This window comes from Pocillopora verrucosa, chromosome 2 (genome assembly GCF_036669915.1).
Source record: "Pocillopora verrucosa isolate sample1 chromosome 2, ASM3666991v2, whole genome shotgun sequence".
Lineage (NCBI taxonomy): Eukaryota > Metazoa > Cnidaria > Anthozoa > Scleractinia > Pocilloporidae > Pocillopora > Pocillopora verrucosa.
Window position 1 is genome coordinate 14,126,831 of NC_089313.1, and position 19,919 is coordinate 14,146,749.

The 19,919-nt window shown below is 35.4% G+C and overlaps 2 protein-coding genes across 3 annotated transcripts; one reads left to right on the top strand and one right to left on the bottom strand.

The window, feature by feature from the left end:
• Positions 1–87: 87 nt before the first annotated feature.
• Positions 88–11,390, bottom strand: LOC131789800 (glycolipid transfer protein-like). Its single transcript, XM_059106976.2, has 5 exons — positions 11,230–11,390; positions 7,548–7,606; positions 6,428–6,558; positions 5,327–5,459; positions 88–3,557 (listed from the first exon to the last, which is right to left on the bottom strand). Exons 1-5 carry the CDS (start codon positions 11,336–11,338, stop codon positions 3,378–3,380), a joined length of 612 nt encoding a protein of 203 aa, XP_058962959.1. The 5' UTR covers positions 11,339–11,390; the 3' UTR covers positions 88–3,377.
• LOC131789770 (hypermethylated in cancer 1 protein) lies at positions 4,489–19,649 on the top strand. Of its 2 annotated transcripts, none has more exons than XM_059106949.2 (3): positions 4,489–5,073; positions 13,912–14,116; positions 15,689–19,649. In XM_059106949.2, the coding sequence occupies exon 3, from the start codon at positions 15,766–15,768 to the stop codon at positions 17,440–17,442; it is 1,677 nt and encodes a 558-aa protein (XP_058962932.2). In that variant the 5' UTR covers positions 4,489–5,073; positions 13,912–14,116; positions 15,689–15,765; the 3' UTR covers positions 17,443–19,649. The 2 variants fall into 2 exon arrangements, with proteins under 2 accessions (XP_058962932.2, XP_058962925.2); XM_059106942.2 differs by lacking the exon at positions 4,489–5,073 and adding an exon at positions 11,680–11,722.
• The last annotated feature ends 270 nt before the right edge of the window (positions 19,650–19,919 follow it).

The following is a 19,919-nucleotide window of genomic DNA, read 5'->3' on the forward strand; positions in this document are numbered from 1 at the left end:
AAGAAAACGGAAGTTGGGTGGATTAAAGCACATAGCGACTTCTGACGTAAGGATCATGCACACACGTAAGAAGATTAATTTTTAATTGGCTAATTTTTATTCGTCCATATAATACAAGGGTTCTAGTAATGCGATTTTAGCTCACATAAACATAGCACAAATTTGTCGCTAATTAGTTGCATCAATTAGACAGGCGATTAGCCGTTGCATTTGATTAACGTCGAAGACAATAGGAGAGGCAAGAGTTTTCAGCTTCAGAAAATTTACTTCCTAAAATGTTTACAAATCGGACAGATTAAAAACAAAGGAATTGCGTCATTGGTATCCAAACACCCCACTTTAAAGGGGAAATTTGAGCTAATTAACGCTTAACCTAAGGAGAGCATTTATGACCCGTGAAACGGGTTGCATGAAAACTAGAAGAAATACGTTGGGAAACTTGAAGAACTTAACTATTCTTTCTTGTTGAAAGGAATGATTAGATGATTTTTTTTCTTGCTTTTTTGCTATAAAGTGCCAGTAAAGCCATGTACTGATTAGAAGTAATGACCAAGGAAAGTTCTGAAATTTTTTTGGTCCACAGGAGGTAGAGTTTCAACAAGGCCCTTGACTGGATTTGATAAAATGACCTGTGTTTAAGGACCAGATGACATTTAAAACTGACCTTCAAGCCTTTAGGGCTCAACCTTTGTACATGGCTAGTGATTAAAATAAAACATGCTATTCAAATGAAAAAGGAAAGATAAAAGGTAAAAATGAAATAGGATAATTGGGTGAGTCTGTACAACCTTTCCAAATCTAACTTGCTCTTTTGAAGAAGTGATCTCTGTTAAATCTTAACAATGTAATACATAATGAATTAGTGATAATGGAACTAATCCTTCAGAAAGTGGTACTGACGAGGAGACTAAAGATAAAGACTTCCGTGAAAGTCATTAGTATAATTTCCTTATAAAATCTGAGTTGTTCTTTTTAGAGAGGTCTATCCCTTTTATCCTTAAAAATGTAACAATTTTGGAAATGTGTTTTGTTTTAATAAAAATTAAGCTGAAATGACCAGAAGGGGTGGCTGGCTGCAAAAGTGGGTCATACAGGGGTGCTCCTCCAAAAATGGTCTATTCCAAGGGCTGAAGACTTCAAGACCTAAGGAAAAGAAGAGGGTAGACAAAATGAAGAAGCTATACACTTTTGGGAGAACACACCTGAAGGCAACACATGGGAAATGGAAAATGTTTGTATCTTGGCAAGAAATTTACATTCTCTCTTTTGAGCTACAGAGATCAAGATGCTAAGGGGATCACATGCTTAAGGGATAGTTTAAAACTCCTTTTTTCTCAGGTTGCTTCAAAAAATTTCTTCCAGGCCTAGGACATCCTGCACTCCAAAGTTCATAGCTATAACATAGATAAACAACACTTGAGTCATAGTGGCCTCATGATTAGAACACTGGGTTCTGGATATCATGGTGCAGGACAGGGTCATTAGTTTGACCAGAAGTCCAGTGTGCTAACCAGTAGGCCAGTAGTGGGGCAAAACACATAACAGTTCTTTATTTTCAGTATCTCTCACCATGCAGAAGTATAAATGGATTGATGGATCAGTTCTTTGCAACATCTTTTGGATGCTTCAGGAGAATTTCAGTGTCCATATTGGACTTCCATCTTCTTGTAGTAATGCAAAAGGATTAAGGTGAAGTCTGCATGTGAGCTTATACAATTTTTTCTTTTCAAGGACAACAGACAGCTTCTTTAGTTTATAGTTCATTAATTCTGACCTTATTATTTTTGCCAAAACATTCTTCTTTTGGTGATTATTTACACCCTTACAATTTTCCTCCCTTCTCTCTCATTTTTCATAATTTTCCTCTAACAAATGAAAGAAACATTGTCCCTGCTTTACTGGTCTTTTTTAGTATGACCCTTTACTGTTCTCCTGATGGTATAAGAGAATTTTTCAACATTAGTGTTTTACCTTTACCTTCAGGGCACACTCCTATCATGAGTCCACAATTTTGAGGGTATAGTGATGTTATGGACTGCATTCAGTTCATGCATTGCTTGAATTTGTTCATAATCTCAACTGCTGGAAATGGAATCTTGTAGAGATCTAAATAACAATATCTTTCCAGGGAAGGAACAAGAACCCCAACCACCCTTTATGCTTCCAGCACCCATGACCTGCTATTTCATTCTTATGAACTGCAGTCTCTTTAGTTCAATCATCACTATTTAAAATATGTTGTCAATTGAATCAGTTTTTGCATGGCTTTTCCCATTATTGAAAATGTGTCACACATTGTAAATGTTAATACATGGCGATATTGGCATCAGAACAATGAGTCAATACATTAAATATTGCCTTCACTGGTATATGAAAAACATCAATATCTCTAAATGCAATTTATACTCTTCCTTTGCTGAATATCATGATTCAGCTTTCCGTGTAGCAACTCTGATATAAGACAATCAAAATGAATGAGAGAGAGCATGTGTCTGATTACTTGCTCACAACTGCTGTTTCACATCACTCATACCTCGTTAAATGAAGTACCAGTATAGTGCAACTTTTGAATAACATTTTAGTCAAGATTAATTTGTTTCTTCTTCTAAACTGAAGAAAAGGATCCATCACGTCAAAGATTACACTTTAAACCTTACATACACATCACAGTTTTGCTACAAAGGTTTGTTAACAAAGACTTGTACTTCAATTCAAGCTTAAAACTGTCCCATTAACATTGTTTATTTTGACCAATTCAGACATAAATATCCTTTCGTTTATCTTAATTCAAAGAGCACATTTTAAGTGCTCTTACAATAATTTTCATTATTTGAACAATAACATTGCCCCACCACCATCCTTACCAAATACTGCCTTATTAACATCCAAGTCCCAACTGAATGTCCCCCTTCACCAAAATAGATAATCACTGGCCAGTTTTAAATAAGAAAGAGAAGTTGAAATATTAATTAAATACAAAAATACAGTCATTGCACTAAACAATTGGCTAACAGAAATCTCAAAAGTTCTATTCTAACATAATAGGGACACCTATTCACACAAAGTTCAGTTTGTTTTTAGCAATACAACTGCCTTCTATCTCCAACAAAGCCAAATGTTTTATTTAAACATCGATATTTATCATCAGTGTCAGGAAAGCTTGAGGTGAAAAGAACTAGAAAAGATTCGGTTACGTCATGACAACTCATTTATTCTTATGAAGAAAACTAGATGTCTATTGATTATCTTAAATTGAAGCCTTTAGACCTCCTTTGAACGACTGGTTCATACCTCCTATCCCACAACCATGTTCCAAAATCCCTGAGTAGTTCAAGTTCAAATTAACCAGTCCATATTTACCTTACATTCTGCACTTATTATTGCACCTGAGAGGTTTCCAAATTATTTTTTTGATAAAATTGTTCCACAACTTCTAAATTTGCCTCCAAGAGATCAACAAACTCTCTCATTTCCCTCAACACAGTATCTTCGTCTACTTTATTACGACCAAGTTTGTCAATGAAGTCTTTACGGTAAGGCACAGCCTTCAAGGCAAGCTACAGGTAGAAAAGAAAAAAAAGATACATTGTCCTCTTATAATTTAATATATAAATAGGAAATAGGATAGGAAGTTGCTCAACTAAGCAGGAAAACGTCTGATCTTTTAAAGTGTCAGATTTACTACCATCTAAAATTAGACAGTCATTCTAACAGTCAAATGCTACACTGTATCAAGATCTCATGAAAACATGACTTGGACTTCAAAACAGTGACAAAACAGACTTTCATTCCTTTTTTTCTTTCAGTTAAATAAATGTTAGTGAAATAAATGATTAAATTTTTAAAACTTTATCAACAGGTGAACAGTATCAGGGACATCACAAAGCATCATACACCTGCATATCATTATACCTTCACAGTATTTTCAATTTTGTATCACTCCTCTTAGTGAGCTAAATTGAGGATACTCCAATTATTGCTTGGACAGACAGGCACTGCACAACGCATATCAACCAAGTACAGAAAGTCAAGAATGTGAGATAAACAAGCACTTTATGATACAGATTACAAACCAAGTGACATCTCTCTTAAGTGCAAACACACAAGGCTTAGTGATACGAGACATGGATCCAGCACACTTATCACTTCAAAGACTGTACTTAATTATTCCAAGAAAAATATACTGTAACTATTTCCAATTCTTCCCAGTTGCAGTGTCAAAGATTTGGACTAAACAGAGATTTGAGTCAATTTGGATGAGAATCTGCATAAATTTCAAGCTTGGAGCCACATTGGTGTGACACAGTGAGCTTACTGAGTTGACGTCAATCTCTTCCTGTTCAATCCCTACCCAACTAGGGTGCTGTCTGAGGTTTGACCTGTGAAATTTCACACCCCTCACTTAGCTGTTCAGAGAATGGGCCGTTTACTGCATCCTATTAGTTACAACATGTTTTGATCATTTCCACACAGTTCTAACCAATCAGAGAAGATCTCCTGAGCTCCATGGCCCTACGTCATCAATTTGGAATGCACAGTGTCTAACCACAAACATTTCTTCAAGGCAAAATGTAAATTTACAGAGAGAAAGGCCTTTGTTGTGTACACTCAGAAAAGTGGTGATCAGTGCTTAGAGAAATGCCATGAGGTTGGGGAGTGAAAAGCCACCAAGCTAGGCTACAAATTCTGGTTTACAAGTCCCAATCAAACTCACAGGGGTAGTCTAGGATAGCTCTAGAAAGATCTTCAATGGGAGTGCCTACAGCTTAACATCAACACTGTTTGTGCTTGAAGCTTTCTTCTTGTTGTTGTTGTCCCATGCAATGAGTAAAATGATGTTTTCAAGTGAATACTTCACAACTGAGGATCTTCACAACTTTCTATGAGCTTGTTGGTGTTCAAGTTGGGAAGTTGTGAGGAATCAGGGATCTACACGTGGATAAACATGTTCAAGAGCAGTGATGGATAACGTTGAGGCAGGATGAAAGATGAAGGTCTTGAACCTAGCACCTCAAGATTAAGAGACACTGCTTAAACAAAATATTAACACGTATCCTCAACATCATCTCCAAGGTAAGACGTAAAGCCCAATCACAAAATCCTGATTCCAAACCTTAAACAACATGTGGAAATCTAATCTCTTTCAAATACTGTGGCATCCATAGTACACTGTATTACATAATTTGAAAGCTTGTTTTAGCATGCAACCTTTCTGCCTTATTTGTGGAGGAAGCTGCCATTGAAACTATTTTTAGGTATCTAAAAAAAGGTGACCTTCTGTATGGCCATAATGTCAAAAAATCATGTTTTTACCAATGTAACTTACTGAGAAAACTCCCTGAACCATCCACCCATGAAATCTCTTCAGAGAATTCTCATATGCCTTTTTGGCACATTTCACAAGATCTTCCTCACCAGTCAGAACCTCTCTCAGAAAGACTATGATAAATCGGAGAGCCCTGTAGAAAAATATATTAAGGAGAAGTAACTACCACAATGTTCCGAATTTCGTGATGATGTTATTTACTTTCTATGCTGACAAGCACATGTATCTTGCATAACTATGAATAATGACTACAAAATGGTCAAAATAGCTTAACAAGATAAATCTATGAAAGTGTGCAACTTTATGGTGACTTTTCTTTTCTAAGCCCCGTTTAAGCCTATTTCACATCACATATCTGAAGAAAATCTGTTCGTCAAGGCTGCAGAAGCAGACACTTCTTTGTTACATATGAGAAACTTTTCTTTTCTAAGCCCCGTTTAAGCCTATTTCACATCACATATCTGAAGAAAATCTGTTCGTCAAGGCTGCAGAAGCAGACACTTCTTTGTTACATATGAGAAACTTTTCTTTTCTAAGCCCCGTTTAAGCCTATTTCACATCGCGTATCTGAAGAAAATCTGTTCGTCAAGGCTGCAGAAGCAGACACTTCTTTGTTACATATGAGAAACTGGTAGGCAACCATGGCATGGTACGAATTGCAAGTTTTTCATCTGCAGTTATAACAGTCATGCTGAAAGGAAAAGAGTTAGCATGTATACTTTTTGGAAATCATTATTTTCATTTTCCAGATTTGTAGTTTAACCTTGAATCAAATCAAATGGCCTCAGCAAAAGAGAAGTTGTCAAAGGGCTTGCCTTGAAGATGAAAATTCTCTGTCTCCATAAAACATTTTAAACAGTGCAATCAAAGTGAGATTCAGTTCCCTTAAGAGTGTTTCACCCAGTCATCAGGAAATTTATGTTGCTAGGAAAATCTTCAGGCTTCTTCCCAGAATTTCCAGACTTCTTTCTCGATACTTAGAAACGATTAAGAATGAGTTAGCACACGAAAACACTGAACTTACAATAATAAGATACTTCATATCTCCCTGATGTGTTGCACAGATAGTTTTGAAATTGAAAACCTTTCAACAAGACAAACCTTTTCAACCATAACAAAGCATCTGTAGCTGAGTTCTTCGCTTTGGTAGAATTTTCTGCCATTTCACTTTCTACGATGTCTTGTAAAGTTTTAAACTTTTCTAGGTCTTTGGTGAACTTTTCTCTTAGTTTCTGGAAGGAAACGTAATGAGGGATAAATTAGTACTTTCTATTTTAAAAAAAAATTCCTGAAAAACAAGGCTTGAAATTCAAATTAAGGTGAAATGCATTCACTGGTTTGAAATTTAAAGAAATTTAAGATAAGCTTTTACGCTTCCAGTCTGAAACTTCTCTGCTAACAAAAGTTGGACTAGGTGGACTCTGAATTATGAAGTCCAAAGTCAAGCAATGCCCTGTTAATCCTGTTGTGTTCTTATCAAGACATCTTACCCTCACAGTGTCTCTCTCCCTATCCAAGAGCATAAATCAGCTCCAGTGAGCTATCAGGGAGACTCAATCAAATACTGGGAGGTACCCTGTGATGGACTAAGATCCCACATTCAGGGAGAGTAGCCACAGCCCTAATCATTTAACCCTTTGGACCCTGACAACACTATCTATATTCTCTCTACTCTTATTCATACATTTCATTCAGTAATGACAAGGAGAATTTGTTTAATAATCAATGCTTCTTCTGTTGGTGATAATTTCCTTTATTCTCATGATCTAAATCAATAATTCAGCAGTGTTACTGTAAGGAGAAATAGATGCTGGTCACTCTTGGGGTTTGAGGGGTCATTGCTATGGAAATGAGAATAAACTCTGGGGGGTATAAGCCAAACTGCTCCAAAACTAAACTTCCTGTTTTCTGCCAAAAAACCACCCAGTGGATCAATACAAAGGAGGTTTTTTCACAGCTTTTGAAAGCCAGAGAGACTCAGCTACACTGCTATAGAGTATCAAAATAAATTTTAAAAAGAATTTTATCTTAAAAACTACACTTCATGGTTCCTAATCTAGGAAATGTTAATCATTTGAAGAAAAAATAACAAGTGATTAGAATGCTGAAGTGGACAGTATAGAGTCTATAGTCTGACTTACTGTTTCAGTAGAGGTTATACTCTATCATAAGATAAAAACATCACAAGATAACAAAAAACATAACTTTGAAAAGGCCTTACTTTTATGTTACCATTGATGTCTGATTTGACTGGAGCAAATGCTGTTGGTCCTAACACATCTAAAAAGAAAACAATTGTTTTTTATTTTTCATATACACTTTTCTCCTTAATTTAAGCTCAACAAGTCGAATAAAATTTCAAATCAGTGGAGCAATCCTTTTAACCAATTGAATTTCAGAGAATTACAAGTGATTTTAGGCATTGACAGGAGGTATTTCAGGCAGTAAATTTCACTGGTTACCACCTAATAAGGAGAAAACTGCACATACACTTGCCATTTCCCTTGCTTCAAATATGACTGTGGTTAGTTGACTATTATGTCACATAGCCCCAATTAAAATTTATCCAATGAAGGAAACATTTTCAGCAAGAGTATCCATCCCTCATGGAGAACATTTGTCAATGTATTCACTCCCAAAATCTCAGATCCTCTCATGACCATTTTTCCTTATGTTTATCATCTATCTGCTTGCTAATGTCTCGATATTATAAAGAGGAAAAACTTCCTGACCACTCATAAAAGAGTGAAAGGATTCAGAGATATGACTCAAGTCCTACTAAAGCCAGAGACATGCTACTTGCTCATTTCTTCAAAGCCTTTACTATACATTCAGAAAAATGCTTTTGATCTCTATAAAGAAAAGAAATACAGCAAAGAAATACAGGCCTCTTGGGCAAAACAATTCACATTTTAAGGGGAACAAGAAACACCTCCAAACTTTTAGTAATAATAACATCTAGTATCTCACTTAGATAAGTTTCTCAATGCCTCTGTTAAACATTTACTTCAAAAAAAGAACATGTGGTATGTTTTTTTTAACACCTGTTTGTTTCTTTTTCTCACAGGAAAATCCTTTTTTTTTTTCATTCAAACTCTAAGAGTCATTAAATAACATAATGGATGAGTGTTTCTATTGAATATTTATAATAAATGTGGCAGGTAGTGTTTCTACCTTTTGAACCATTTTCCTAGAGTTGTTACTTACAGCATCAAGAGTTAAATATATCCTGGAATAAAACATCAAAGAATATCTGATAGCACTGTATCAAGGCATGTGGGGCATATTTACATAACCTTCTGGTTTTCCACATGTTTTTGAAGCATTACATATACACCTTAGAGGCAGGATACCTGTACAATGTACAGGTAATGATACACTGTAATATTATAACCCCGGATATAAAAAGCTTAAGAAACAACTATTTTAGAAAAGGGTGGATAAATCAGGAAGTTATAGGATTTCCTTTAAAGTGGCATTATAAGGATTAAATATCAGTGTATCCTGGAAAAAAGGCAGATAAGCTTTTTCAAACATTTTCTGACTATATTTAGTCTTTTTTTTTTTTTAAAGTTTAGTTTGGAAATCATGGATGCGAATGAATGTCGTCACTTCGCGATGCCTTGAGCATCAAACTTGAAAGTCAGGAAGGTATTAGTTTGGTGCAATCATGCGATTGCTAAGAGACAACAGATTCAAATAATATAACAAAAATAGGCACAGATTTACATACATGTTCATATGAGACTTATTAATGACAGTTGTATAGACAACAAGCTTGAAAAACTCCTCTTTTGAACAAAAAGCTAGCATACTTCCGGAAAGAAATTCATTTTTCCGTGTTGAATCGCCATTTGCTATTGAGATTGTGTTACAACATCATGGTATTATTTATTGTTTGAGTCAAAAGGTCAGATGACCAAAATTTGACAGTCACGTGCTTTGTACAGTCAAACCTTGATTATCCAAACTCATGGGGACTGTGTTTAATAGGTAGGATAATCAAGAGTCCATATGAATCCAAATGACCAGAGAACCTAGTCCAATAACAGAAAAATTCAGATAATCGTAAAATCCAGATAATCAAGGTCCTGAAAATTAAGGTATTACTACAACACTTCACAGCACTAGCAGCACAGTCACGTGCTCAATACAGTCAAACCTTGATTATCCGAACTCGTGGGGACTGGGCTTAATAGACAGGATAATCAAGAGTCTAGATAATAAAAAATATCAATATAAATGACCAGAGAAGCAAGTCAGAATAAGCGAAAAGTTCAGATAATCATAAAATCCGGAAAATCAAGGTCCTGATAATTAAAGTTTTGACTGTACTACCTCACTAGCTTGTCAAATGAACAACAATAAAAAATGCCCACAACCGTAAGAATCACACTCAATACTACAGCACGCATCCTTGTTCTGCAACAATTAGCACTACTTTTGGCTAAATCAATTAATATCCATTCTTATAGGATCACTCAATTAGCACCCAACTTTCCTATGTGGATGAAAAATTCTGCCATAAATGATGGAATTTTGAAAGCAATAATATCATTTCGAAATGCATAATTAGAAAGTTAGTCCTACAAAAATTCATATTTGCCAGAAATATAATAACCCAACCACAGAATTTTCCAAGTTTCCAAGTCTGGTCATCTATTTTTTTACCTTCAATGTTTCTTCCTTTAAATATCTCACTACTTGCATATAAAATCACTTCCATCCCACTTTCCCTTTCCAAACCTCTCCCTTGAAGATCATGGGGGCGTCCTTAATGTGATTGATATGATGAAGTGGATTGTGCAATTAAAATGCAAGACACTGAAAAATGCATTGTTCACATGCTGAGACAGTCAACCACACCTCTTTGGCAAACTGATAAATCACATTCCGATCATCAAATTGTTAACCACCCTAAAATATCATAGGACTAGCTATCCTAGAAGTGCCTAAATATCACTTTCTATAGCCAAACTAATTACATGCTGTTCATTTGTAGATCATGTTCACTTCCATATTGCAATTGATGACATAAGGATTGCATGATTTTGCTAAACTGCATTATTGCCAAGACAAGATGCTACACAATACTCCTTTGCAGACTAGCAAATTCACATTCCTATCTCCAGTAATTATCTAGTTTCATATCATCCAAATAGTGTACCCATATAAACTGCTGTTGTAAAACTTGTGGCAGACAATTCAAAAGAAAAACCTAACATTTTTGTGCACTGTAATAGAGCTGTGCAATGTGGCACATTAAAATTTTCCTTAGCCCTCAATACTTTCTTCTGATTGCTTCCAATCTTTCTCTATTCTGACGGTGACTAATATTTCTCTGAGCATATCAATACTTAGCCGACGCTGAAATCGCGAATTTGCGGCTGATAACTGATTAGTAATTATTGCAAGTGTCAGTCTAACGGCATAATTCAAAAATGCATTGGCCATTGTTTTCAAATCAACATAAATTTTCACGATTCAATATCGTTTTATTTCCTTTCCAGCGTTTTTCAAATTGGTCTGCAGTGTTATTCATCAAGATCATGCATGAATAATTTAAGAATTTAAAATAGCTGTGGGAAAAATAAGCTGAAGTTTCAGAGCAGAAGCGTCTGCCAGCGCTCTAAACAGCAGGTCAGAGTTGTTTTTTAGATCCCACAAAAATACTAAATTAAATTTCGAAATGACGAACGCGCCAAACTGACCTTAATGATTTTACACAGATGAACTCTCGAATAAATAAGTTCTTGAAATCAAAGTGAAATCATGGCACATGATTTGACACGTAAGCATTGGTAATTACGCGGTAGTCTAAACATGATGTAAATTTTCATTGCATGAGCTGTACATTCGAATATGTCTATAGCGAATTTTATCTTAGAATGAAAGGTGCTTACCGAAAAAGGGAACTACTTCACTTGCTGCATCTAAGAATGATTTCGTTTCAATTCTGATATCCTCAGGGATAGATAAAAACTTGTGTTCTGCTTCGGTAAAGAACGACATGGTTTTTCCGGCGTGCTCGAAAATTCGGTTTTGATAATTAGCGCCGGTGAAGGTCGTCTTCTTGTACTGACTGGGGTGGCCTAGGGAAAATAAGTCTGGTTACCTTTTATTTCACCCTAAAGCACCCGCATTACATAAAATAATCACTTCCAAACTATCGAAATATTAAGAAAATCTTATAGTATAGAAAAAAAAATTGTACTTTGGACAGTTACGTGACATTTTTAGGCCGATGCGTGTTGCTCACCTCTCCTCCACCGAGAAAAAATTTTGTCACGTCATTCATGAAGACCGAGAAAATAAAGATCTCTGGGAAATGTTTTGTTCAGTTTTTATTCTAATATGGCGTCCGAGTTATCACGTATTCAAGTCCGGCAAAATGAGGTAAATAATACAAACTTTTTTCCATTTTGTTACAAGAAGAAAGAGAGAAACGACTTTACCAACGATAAGAGATTTTGATTGAAAGGAAATGGAATTTAAGTTTTCGAGTTGTGACAGGAGTCACGTTTTCATTCACTGACAAGAATGTGTGAATCAATTGTCAACGATTTTAACGTGTTCGCATTTTTTATTGAATTCTTTCTCGGAAGTAGGGGCTTGTTTTTTGTAGACGAAATTGCTTAAGATGAAGGGAATTTTTTTTTCGTTTGATGATCGAATGTTATCGTAATTTACTAGAGTTTTGAAAATTTGCTGAAGATCATTCACTCTAGAATTTTGCAGTTTTGAGCGCGTGGTGTGGTGATGTTTCATTTATAGATATTCACTTTACTCAAACATTTCGAAAAAGGAGTTTTAAGTATAGAATACGAAAGGGAAATGTTCAAAGAAAATGGAACTTTACTTGATTCCTATTTCCATTTTTGCTCAAGTGATTTTTTGATAAATGGGAACCAATGAACATACTAATGGTATGACAATGAGGTTTTGGGCATGTAAATGTTGTTCGTAAACGTAATATGTAGTTCTTATATATACTGAGAGCTTTGATGAACGTATCCTACGTCACTGATGTTAAAAATACTGAGTCGTATTTAAGTTTTCATGATAAGTCTATATTTTTCACAGGTATTGTGATTTAGGTTGGGTTAAAATACAGTCTCACCCTGTGAGCTAAAACGTGTACTCTGAACCGCCGTTGATTTTTCATTTCTGGAACTTTTGTATTGATTGAATTTATACGTATTGTCAGGGTTTCTATTGGAAAAATTTACAGGTGTGCCCTCTAAAGTGTTGTTAATTGTTGAATTCAACATCAAATGATGTACAGAAGGTTGTTCTGATATATTATACTTTAGTCATTACATCATCATGTTGTTTTTTTGGGCTGTTTCAAAAATCAAAGACATTTGTAGCTTATTTCTTATCTAGGGTGGATCTAAGCTCTTTGTCGCAAAAGTAGAGGGATAATTACCTGTCACAATAGAATAGATTAGATATGCTTACTTTGATGATGAAGTTAATTTTGGTGATTATGATGAAATATACAATGTAGTTCACCTTTTTTTTTTTTAGTTAGTATTCCCAATGGAAAATGATGTTTACCAAATTTGAATTGCATGCGTTGAAGCACGATTGTCTGCAAACTGTGGGATTTTGTTTTGACTAGTGGTATGCACCATTTTGTCCTATTTTTCTGCCAAAAAAATGTTAATGTGAAATATGAAATGACTGTTTATGATGGTTTGACTAAGAAAATATTTTGCACATTGTGGTGCAAAATATATTCAGTGAGCAGAACTTGCACTCATATGTCATGCAACCTACGCCTCAATCTGTTCAATTGCGGTACATGCGAGTGATGTAATCCAGAGTGAAAATCAGTGAATTGCCAACATTTCACCAGTTAAAATCTTATCGGCATGCTGAGAACTAGTTTTTAGAATTTTAAATAGATGGCAAGGGGTGGGTGGATCTATGTGTTTGTGCCATATTGACCAACTGCTTGAAGCCCTAACACAAATGTAATTGTACTCCTAACTTTCACACAATTCTCTTCAAATTAGTTGACTTTGTGGAACAACAAAGGAACATCAGTCAGAATAAACCTCAAAATGCTGGAAAATGCAACTGCAAGAGTCAAGATTTTCAAGGAATTTTCTAAAGAAGCCTGCATCTCTTTAAGAACAAGGGCTCTCTAGGCCTTTAAACTATCCACTTGCTATTCTGAACTACCCATTTTATTGAAAGAACTATGTTTTAAATCATTTTCCCTTTCATTCCAGTGGTTTCTACCATTATAAAGAGTTTCAACAAAATCCAGCAAAATTACTGCCTTTTTTCTTTGAAACTAATAACATAAGACTAAAGATAGAGCTTCTGCCTACTTTATAGTTTTTGCTGTGTACTTTAAAACTTACTGTAATCCCTGTTTCTCTGTCTGTGTGTTCTCTGTTGTAAACCACTTACCTGAGACACTGTTTTGAATAACAATCCAATACTTTGTGTTTTTTTTCAACCAGATTTGGTAAAATGACATCACAGATGATAGAATTATTGTGAGTAACAATTTAAGATCTTTACAAAGCACAACTTGTGCTTATTTGAAACAATATGTCTTTTGCTTGTAGGTTTTACTTTTCAAGAATGGCCAACCAATCCTTAGAGTTGAACGTGGAACAACCTTGAGTGTCATTAAACTGCTTTACCAAGCAGATCCCAGCAATAAAGGAACAGTGATTGCACTGAAGCCTGATACAAATGATCCACTGCCCTGTGTATTAACATTAGATCAATCTCCTCTGGAAGAAGCAAAATATGAAATAATCACTCATGGTAAATGTACTCAAACATTTAGTTTTAGTTTAGTTTTTCTAGTTAGATCATTTAAGCTGGTTGTGGACAAAGATAAGACAAATTTGAGTGACACAAATTGGAACTGAAAAAGAGCAACATTAAGAGCAGTACACACAAGTTTGACAAAAATTGAATGTAAACGATAATACAGCACAAGATCATCAATTTTTCTCTCAACAATTATATTTTGCATATAAACTTATGCTTTTCAACAAAAAGCACCTGAAGGAATGTATTTGATTTAAACATTATTGGCACTTTGTGGTGACTACATGTAAAAAATTTGGGTATTTTCAAATGCATGTAAAATTACAACATTTAAATTGAGTGGTGACTAAATGCAAAAAAGTCTTGACAAATTTTTCTTCAGGAAATTTTGAATTTGGTTATTGCGTTTGCATTTGAAAATGCCAAAATACTTAGTAACCACATAGTGTCAATCATGTTAAAATCGAATACCTTCCTATCTCCTCAGCACAATTACTGTGCAAAATTAAATATTATCGTGGACATCTGCATGAATGCACTTATGTAATTGTGTATGCATTTGAAAACACCAAGAAAAACATTTGATAACTACAAAGTGTCAATCATGCTGAAATTGAACATCTTTGTTTAGATTCCATTTGCAGGAGAGCATGCAACATTTAATTCTTGAGAGAAAATGACCCCTTACTGTGTAGATGATTATATTTTATATTCTTTTTGCGTTCTGCATGGTCATTATAGACTTCTCCATTGTCTATCATCTCAACTTAATTACTGTGCCAAAATTAAATATTTTGGCAGGCTTGTGGGTGAATAGAATGTTGAAGCAAGGTTAAATGTGCTTGATTGAACGGAAATGATAACAAATATTTTTGCAAAAAAATACAAATTCCAAGTAATTTTCCTTCTCAAAAGCAAAATTACAGTAAAATCTGTTTGGACCATTCAACCCTTTAACTGCTGAGAGTGACTAACATCTAATTTCTCCCAACAGTATAACCCCTGCATCACACAGTAAGGTCATGAGAATAAAGGAAATGATCACCAACTAAATATCCACTTGATTGATGAACAAATTCTCCTTGTCAACACCTTAGGAAATGTATAGAAAACAGTATGGAGTATATGCATACTGATGTTAGGGTGTAAAGGGTTAACTCACTGAGGTGTACAACATGTAACTTCTCCCTAGAATATCCAGTCATTATCCAGCAAACAGATGCTGAGAATACTGAAACTTATCTTGTAGAAGTTATCTTGATCTAACTCTTAATCCTTGTTACGTATTTACCAGGAAATGTGTAGCATCAAGAGGGGGGAATTAACAATTGGATCATGGGAGTTAAAGAGTAAATAAGCTAGCAAATTCTGTGTTTGACTCTGTAACAGACCAAAAAATTAAGCTTCTTATCATAACACAGTTGTCCAAAACATGCAGTACTGGAGACCTGTGATACATTAAGTTTCTGTTGAGGGGACTCAAACTCAACTTTCTATGGCCAAGATTTAATTTGGATTCAACAGCTTCGTTTTAAAAAGAAATTGTTCATGTTTTTTATCCAGAACCAGGAAATCCTGTGCAACCAGTTTCCAAGGAAGACGCAAATACTAGACAGTTTTCTGAGGGGAACAGTTCCACTATGGCAAGGTTACCACACTCGTTAAATCTGCCATTCAATCCCCCTCAAGGAACATCATCAGTCATAACACAGCCTGGGCAACCTGCTAGCCTTGTAACACCTTTAACTCTTGCAATCTCACCTGAATCTGACACTAGAAATTCTGCAAATCACAGAGAAAACAATAGAAGCTCTTTGCTTTTGGCAAGAAGAGATGGTACCTATTTCCCCACTCGCTCAAGCATTCTTTCAGTTTCACGTCGCAAGAAGACAGCTAGAAAATCGGTTTTCCAACGCAAAGTGTCTCCAACATCAAGTCCTAATCCTGTCCTTCATAGGAAGGCCATGCATGGAGAAGTAATTTATTCTACAAATTTACTGTCTGAGAAAAACAGGGAGGGTTTTGATGCAGTTGCAAATGAGTCTGCAAGTCATCCTGAAGCTGTTGATTCCCCAGGACTGTGTGACAGCACCGAAAATGGAAACTATCGACCTTCCTTGCAAGGAACAGGGGAAGAGATGGAAACAGAAAACCATCATAGAGACATCTATAGCACTGATACTGTAACAGCATTTTCAGCAGAAGATTCAGCAGGCTTTGCCAATTTTCCAAATCTTGAAAGCTCTTCTACAAATGGGTCAAGTCCTGCCATTAGTGATGACCATCCAGCTGTTATTGACATCCACAGTGACTCAAGGGAAACTAGTGGTGGAGAGAATGACTCGGACTCAAACTTTGTTAGTTCAGAGAACAGTCCTCTTCAAAACCATGGTGGCCGAGGGCTGAGCTCACATAGAAACAGTCAACAAGGTTCTCACTTAGATATTCATGAGGCACAAACCTTTCTTCCAAAAACAGCAATAGTAGTCTTACCAAACACAATCCAAGTTAAGACAGAACCCAGTGAAGTTCTTTCCATGTCAAATGGCCACTCACCAGAGCCAAATACTTCTGAGGAGAGAAGTCAACCACATTTGGGTAGTAGCCCTGAAAGAGAAAACAGCACCATGGGTCCTTCTGTGCAGAATTATGCCCTTAGCCAACAAGTCTTGCCAACAAGTTCTCAAGATGGCCTTTCAGCACCAGTTCATTCGGGTCCATCTCTGCCAAGAGTTGTTGATGTTGTGGGTGCTTCTCCTGATCAGGAGGACCACACAGAGAGTGCTGCAACACACCCCCAGGGTGGACCTTACCTGGATATGAAGGAGTACAGCTGTGATATCTGCCATAAGCAGTTTGACTCTGCAAACTCTGTGCTTCGTCACAAACGTTCCCACACTGGAGACCGACCCTACATCTGTAAAATCTGCGGCTGGGGCTTCAACTTAAGTGGAAATCTAAACCAGCATCTAGCGATTCACCAAAAGGTCAAGCCTTTTAAGTGTGTCTACTGTGGAAAAACCTTTGCTCGTTCCAATGTGCTTAAGGCTCATGTTCGATGCCACACAGGAGAACGGCCATTTCAGTGCCAGTTATGTGGAAGCAAGTTTATTATTGGTCATAACTTAAAGAAACATATGGTGACCAGACATGGAATTAAGGAAGACGACAGAATCTTTTCACAAAATGATGCCACTGAGGACAGTGGAAGATCTCACGATAACGTTTTCTCACAGAATAATACCTCAGAAATTAATGGTAGGTATCAAAGAAGTGACAACAGTGAAAATATCAGCATACCAAAGTCACGATCATAAAGATATATTGTTGTATTCAATATTTTTCTCCAAGTGCTGTTAAAAGATTATTTTTAATGCATTAGATATCTACCAGACATTTATTGAGCCAGTCTTACACTTTTTAACCAATTTTAGAGATTTCATTTTGATTATATATATATTAAGTTATTATCCTCAAAGTATGAAAATAGCAATTATAAATTTTGAGAAATCTTTTGGTCATTTTGCAATAACAAATTAACAAAATTAAGAGTCATCAGCCATCTCACTCCCAGGATTCATCGAGTATTACTTTCTCCCTACAATATCCATATATTTTGAAGCAGAAAGGTGATGAGGGATATCATATTATTTCTCACCAAATTCTCAGATCTGTAATTATAAGAAATGTGTGGCAGTTAGTGAGGAGAATTGATCTTTAGAGCTTGGGAGGGAAATGGTTCTTAGTGAGAAGGATACGTGTCTTATTTCCAGCTTTTTCTTGATAATTGTAAAAAAAAAAAAAAAAAAAAAAAAAAAGAAACAGCATTAGTGCTGCTTTATATTTTATTGAAATTATTTAAGAAGATTCAAGAATTGGTGATGAAAGATTTATAAAGGAGGGAAAATTGTTTTTTTTTGTTGTTTTTCTGTGCTAATTTTTGTTCCCTTCATTGCTCCAGTATTGTAAATGTTAAGTTTAGTTAACCCTTTAACTCCCATGAGTGACCAAGACAGAATTTCTCCATACAATATCAATACAATATCAAGTAGACAAGTGATGAGAATAAAGAACAATATCAGTTAGGCGAGTATAAGTTGATCTTATACTAAATTCTCCCAACTAACATCACAAGAACTGTATGGAAGGCAGTAAGGAGAATTACCAATGAGATCTTGGGAGTTAAAGGGTTAAGGAAGTCATGATTAAATGAATTTGTTTAAGTGTATCCAAAAGAACTAGTAGTTATATTGCCATGTGGTAAAATAGGAAAATGTTATGATTAAGTACTAAATCTGCTAGTGTACCTGCACTGATCCAGGGGTTTTGATAAAAGGCAGTTACCAGCAGTCTACTGCTGCCTGTGCAACCTGTCACCGCTGTTTGTTTAGCCTGTGAGCTAACTGTTATGTTTGGGTTTCTCCTAACAGCACAGCCTGCTTATGGGAAAAGTTATTGAAACCCTTGCTAATCACATAGTTGTTATTCATCTAAGATTTGATTGGAGAAACTGGACATGTAGTCAACTTAGAGGTTTGCATGAGATACAGTTTTAAGTTAATTCAAAACACAGCATTTAATCTTAATTGATTAGTTATTTAATTAAGTAATAATAAATTTTAATTAAACTTGTCACAAGGAATGTGCATGTACACTGTATCACATATATATTAATATAAATGAATATTCAAATTTTATTATGTTGTTTAAAAGAGTGTTGCTTTATTTTTTATTGGAGGGCAGTAAATATATTTAGCAATTTGTGAAACTAGGAAAGTTTTTATGAGAAACAGGAAAGGCAAGTATCCGGGGTTGTCTTTAAGAAATGTAAGGCATGTACAGTCTGACTATTTGGGTGGCTGAAGTGAATTATGCTTTGGAAGCAAGCATGGCCTGTGCTTTTAGGGAGGTTGGGACACATGCATTTGTATCTTTGATTATAATTCAATTAGCCGGCATTAATTGATGTGACAGCCAGAAGGTTTCCTTCGTCTGCCACCCTGAATATCAGCCCTGAAGGGTTCTTTCCACTACATTAAGCTCTTTAAAAATTTTCAAGTTTTGTATTAGCTGCACCATCTATTGAAAATCCTACTTCATTAGGATCACAAGGAATTATTGTTAGTATTTGGATTTTAAGCAAATCAAAAGATGCACATGCACACCATTGTTTATTTTATGACTTTAATTTTAAATGGGTTGTGCTATTACCATGTAATATACATGTTTATTTCACTTTATTTTTCAGAACAAATATTCTTAATAATTTACATCATTGTTCATGAGTCAAAAGCTTATTGCTGTTAGTAATGAAAAGGCATCTTGTTGTGTATTTATAACTTAATCACAGAATTTATGTAGAACAGAGTATTATAATTTCACTAAAGCGGACTATTTTTACATTTTTTGTGTACTCTCAATATGTATTTCCTGTTAGATATTTTGCTATATTTATTGCCATCCTGAAGAACCAGGGAAAACACAAGTAGCACAGAATGCCAGCTAAAGTAATAAAAGATTATTAAAGGCCTCTCTAGAGTCTTTGTGTTTTTTCATAACAAACCAGTTACCTAGTAATACATCAGTCAATTCAAAGCTTCAAAATCCCACCCTCCTTCAGAGGCCAACCTCCTAGGGCATATGAACCTATGAAGACTGGTTTGTTCAAATCCTCAGCCCTTTGGGTAAAAGGGCCCATCCAAATTTTTTCTTTGTGAAAGGAAAAATAGCAACCATGACTTATTTCATAACTATTTAGCTCCCATGAGTGACCAAGACAGAATTTCTCCTTATA

Coding starts and splice junctions, on each gene's coding strand:
- LOC131789800 (XM_059106976.2), bottom strand. CDS start 11,338: ATGTCGTTCTTTACCGAAGCAGAACACAAGTTTTTATCTATCCCTGAG. Junction 7,607..11,229: donor TGAAGTAGTTCCCTTTTTCG/GTAAGCACCTTT, acceptor TTTTCTTTTTAG/ATGTGTTAGGACCAACAGCA. Junction 5,460..6,427: donor GCTTTGTTATGGTTGAAAAG/GTTTGTCTTGTT, acceptor ATTTTTCTACAG/GGCTCTCCGATTTATCATAG.
- LOC131789770 (XM_059106942.2), top strand. CDS start 11,681: ATGGCGTCCGAGTTATCACGTATTCAAGTCCGGCAAAATGAG. Junction 11,723..13,911: donor TTCAAGTCCGGCAAAATGAG/GTAAATAATACA, acceptor TTTTGCTTGTAG/GTTTTACTTTTCAAGAATGG. Junction 14,117..15,688: donor ATATGAAATAATCACTCATG/GTAAATGTACTC, acceptor TTTTTTATCCAG/AACCAGGAAATCCTGTGCAA.